Raw genomic sequence first — 4,589 nt, forward strand, 5'->3', positions numbered from 1 at the left:
GTGATTTCTAACCGCCAAAACAAAACTGTGTGCATGGAAAATGTTCCACATCGTAATAGGTGTACACCTGTGAGAAAGTGAAGAGGACATGTTTTATTTTTGACGCTACAGTATATGATGCCATCAGCAGGCGAGTCATCGAGATGTCTACGCAACGGTAAGTTAAAGAATTCTACCGTATTACTTCTTTCCATAGAAATAAGTAACTTTCCCTGCCTCAGAGACTAATTTATTAAATTGTAAATCTAAAAGGCATGACAACTTTTAATGTGGTCCAACGTGCTTATGTCACACGCGCAGCATGAAAAGGAAAATGATGCAGCGTTTCCTATTTATTTATTTGAGGTGAACATTTGTTAAAAAATTAAAGACTCCAGCTCCCCTGTGACCCTGAGAGGGACAAGCGGTAGAAAATGGATTTGCTACTTCCGGTTCTCCCACGCTCATCAACAAATTATGAGCGGGGGCTACAACGATACGACGATACAACAAAGATGACGGGTAGAAGACGCTGTCGAAGTGCACCCACGTAAATAAGACCCGCCCACAAAACGGCGCATCCTGAAGCGATGGTTAGAAAGCGACTTAATGGTCTGTCAAACATAATCAATGCAACATTTAGACCAAAGAAACACCATTACATGTTTTGTAGACCACAAGGATGTTTTTTAAATGTAGAAAAAAATCACAATAAGACCCCTTTAATGCGCCTTATAATCCGGTGCGCCCTATGGTCCGAAAAATAACGTCAACTTAAATCAATTTATATTACTAAAATTTGACTAAAACTAAAATAATTTTCTATCAAAAGACTATAACTAAAACTAAATTAAAACTGCTGTCAAAATTAAAACTGATAAAACATACAAATGCATTAAAATTAATTAAAATATATATATATAAATGGTTGAAATTGGTGAAAATTATTTGCTGCAATTAAAGTGAAGATAAATATATAAATAATACAATACCATTAAAAAATAATAAATAAATGCAGGATAAAAATATAAACAAAAAAATATTGATTATAATTTACATTTTTACTACATATTTGTGCAAAGCACCGTTTTAGGACCTGAAAGAAGTGTCGGTACCTTTTTCAGCAACATCAAGTGTTAGTAGGGCTGCAACAACTAATCGATTAAATCGATTAAAATCCATTATAAAAATAGTTGGCGATTAATTTAGTCATCGATTCGTTGGATCTATGCTATGCGCATGCGCAGAGGCAATTTTTGTAATTTTTTTTATAAACCTTTATTTATAAACTGCGACAGGTACAAACAGGTGAGAAACAATAATCAAAATAAGTATGGTGCCAGTATGCTGTTTTTTCCCCCAATAAAATACGGGAAAGGATAGAAATGTAGTTTGTCTCTTTTATCCGATTATTAATCGAAGTAATAATCAACAGATTAATCGATTATCAAATTAATCGTTAGTTGCAGCCCTAAGTGTTAGTATTTTTAATACAATATAACAATTGTACAGTAGTTGGTTGACCAATCAAAGCAACGATACTGGAAGAGCTACAAAGACATGCAAACTGAAAGTGAAACATGATGAATACAAGAGGCCAAACAATCCTGTACTGTGTTAGAATACTCCTAATAGGGAAACAATGGCAATATATTTTATTTACTCCACATGTATGTATTTACAGTAAAGAGGCACACTTTGTTTACCAAACTGGTCAATTTCCTATGACTCTGGTCAACCTCCTGGCCTTCTTCAAGGATAAAAATAGAAAAGTGGTAGGCAACAAACAGCTAGATAAGAACATAATATATTTTTATTTTTGTAAAGTTCTGTAAAGTTGTCATCCTTGTGTTTTTGAATAAAGTAAAAACAAAAACGTGTAGAAAGTCACTGCTGCTTAGCCCAAAACTAGCAGGATACTTCTGTGATAAACAAACAGTATTATTATTTACTACAGGGTCAGTTGTCAACACTCACCTGAAGCGTGGGGAGTCCTTCAAACATTCCTCGAAATCCACAGTTATCTTCATTTTGGGCACTTTAAAAAGACAAATACTTTAAGAATTAAAGGCAAGTAGTGTAATCCAGGGGGGCTAATTAGCTTGTTTGCTAACGTGACTGTAATATACGAGCGACCAGCTGGCTCCTCTCTGCTAGCCAGCTAGCCTCGACGTCGCACAAATGTCACCATAAACCACCGTTAAGTAGCCCGTAACAACGCCGGAAAGGTAACGGAACTCTCTCGGAGGCGGCAGTCGGTCAGTCCCGGGAGCAGCAAGTGTCGGTCATGGCAGCCGGGAGAGAGGCTTTTCTTCCACGCACACACTACGGACTCGTACGGGGATCGTCTATTCACGCAAGACATGATGCGCCGCTACGGACTTCCAAGCAGATGGCAAACATGTCTCGGGTTATGCAGCCAGTGCGCATGCTCACATTAAAGCAACATCATTCATAAAAGAACGCTTTAAAAATTTTAAAATATATATATATCAGGTATAGGGATTTATTTGATGTTCATTGCAGCAAAATGAACACTTAAACGCATCTCCGGGTGTCTTTGTTACCAACAACATATGTCGCGTACAAAACACATCGAGTGAATTCTCTGTCTGAGAACATACGATCTTTGCACCAAGTGACAGGCTTCCCTGATCCCTTGGAATTACTTCTTTTTCAAGTGAGTCATCATCGTGAGTGCAGATTGGAACATTCAATGTGGGACAGCTGCCATCTTAGCTGCGTAGGGGAAAAGACGGAACCCGAATGGTTGGAAATTATATATTAAATTAAATCAAAAACGCTCTGCTGTCGTCATTTCCGGTGTTCAACGGCAGTTTTTTTTTCCATTTCATTTTTATTTATCTCCTTCATTGATGTGCATCTTTGATCGATAGACAATTATACCTCAATTATTCAATTATACATTTACACACCAATGCCTGAGAAGGAGCAGGATGAAGAAAAATCTTATATTGTCCTGCCCCCTTCAACATAATATGTAGTCTTACTTAATGGATATCATATAAACCAGGCCCGGGCAATTATTTTGGCTCGGGGGCCACATTTAGAGAAAAAAAATGTGTCTGGGGGCCGGTATATCTATTTTTAGGAACACTAATACAAAACCTCACAATAATATTCTGATTGAATGCTAAAAACGTTATGACAGACCGCCTTCAAAAAACGTAATGGAATTTTACATTTTTCTATGAAGGATAAAACACTGAATATTGACAAAATATGAACGTCACACCCTTTTTCGATCGACATGTTTTACAATCAACTGAAACGCAACAAACAGTGAAATATGAATGCAAAGGGTACATAATAAACCCACCTACAATCTGATATATCACTAAACTTTAGAAGTTTGTTGTGAAAATCTCCTTCCGCGTCTGTGGAAACGCTTCCCGCCCACACTGCTTGGTGCCTCGTCTGAGCTGCTGTGACTTAGATTACCATAGTAACTAATTAGATCCATAATAACTCATTAGATTACTATAGTAACTAGTATATCATGCAAAAGCCCAGATTCCAACCATTGAAATACTTTGTATAGTTCAAGACTTGCGGTCATTAGAAAACATAACCTCACATCATAATGGCAGCTACACTTTCCATCTTAAAGATCTAAAAAAAATTATTTGGGAATGTCCGCCGTGCCAGATTGAAAAGCTTAACGGGCCGCATGTGGCCCCCGGGCCTTAATTTGCCCAAGTCTGATATAAACCAACAATTACATCCAAATATAATGAAAACAAACAAAAAAACACAACAAGTGCAAAACTTCATGAAGTACAAACCGAACAAAAAAAAAAGTAATATACACCTCACGGGATGATACAAAACAAATACAAAACCAGGCAAAAAATAAGTAAAAAAATAAATATAAAGCAAAATGTAAACACTTATGGCTGTCCATATGATCTTATTGTTCTGTCTTTATGTATTTTTTTTCAATTGGAATATATTTTTACAATCTTTTATCTTATTGTAAAGAGAATTCCATAGTTTAACCCCCACCACTGATATACACATTTGTTTTAAAGTTGTCCTTGAATACTGATGTTGGTAATGACCTTTTCTTCTATGCTCTTCATTCTCAGAAGTGACGACAAGCATTTTTTGTAAATTTGCTGGTAATGTTTTACTTTTAGCCTTAAACATGACACATAATGTCTGTAACTTTACTAGCTCCTGTAATTTCAATAAACCAGAATTAATAAATATATGTTAGTGTGTTCTAAGTAATCTACTTTATGAATAATCCTTGTAGCTCTTTTCTGTATTTGATACAATGCCTTTGTTACTCTTATGTGTTCCCCCACACTTCCACACAGTAGCTGATATATGGCAATATAAGTGCACAATACAATATACGCATTGCCCTGTAATCTAACACATATTTTACCTTATTTAATATAAAAATACTCTTAGACATCTTTTTCCGTACATGTGCAATATGAGATTTCCATGTCAGACCGTCATCCAGTATCACTCCTAAAAATCTAAAATATAGCCATGGTGTTGTTTTACATTAAATATGTGGTTTAATAGCGCCATCAGCTGGCGAGAATCTGTGTGAAATCAAGAATGACTCCCACAAA

General features: G+C 36.0%; 1 protein-coding gene across 5 annotated transcripts in view; it reads right to left on the minus strand.

Moving 5' to 3' along the window:
• LOC133635150 (arf-GAP with coiled-coil, ANK repeat and PH domain-containing protein 2-like) overlaps positions 1 to 2,384 on the minus strand; it is a 90,483-nt gene extending 88,099 nt beyond the window's left edge. For 2 of the 5 annotated variants that reach the window (XM_062027997.1, XM_062027998.1), the window contains exon 1: positions 1,957 to 2,384. In XM_062027997.1, coding sequence (XP_061883981.1) covers positions 1,957 to 2,009 — 53 coding nt within the window. In that variant the 5' untranslated portion in view covers positions 2,010 to 2,384. The remainder of the gene's footprint in view (positions 1 to 1,956) is intronic. The other 3 variants (XM_062027996.1, XM_062028000.1, XM_062027999.1) reach the window with 3 other exon arrangements.
• Positions 2,385 to 4,589: the final 2,205 nt, after the last annotated feature.

Source organism: Entelurus aequoreus, linkage group LG19 (genome assembly GCF_033978785.1).
Source record: "Entelurus aequoreus isolate RoL-2023_Sb linkage group LG19, RoL_Eaeq_v1.1, whole genome shotgun sequence".
In the NCBI taxonomy this organism is placed as follows: domain Eukaryota; kingdom Metazoa; phylum Chordata; class Actinopteri; order Syngnathiformes; family Syngnathidae; genus Entelurus; species Entelurus aequoreus.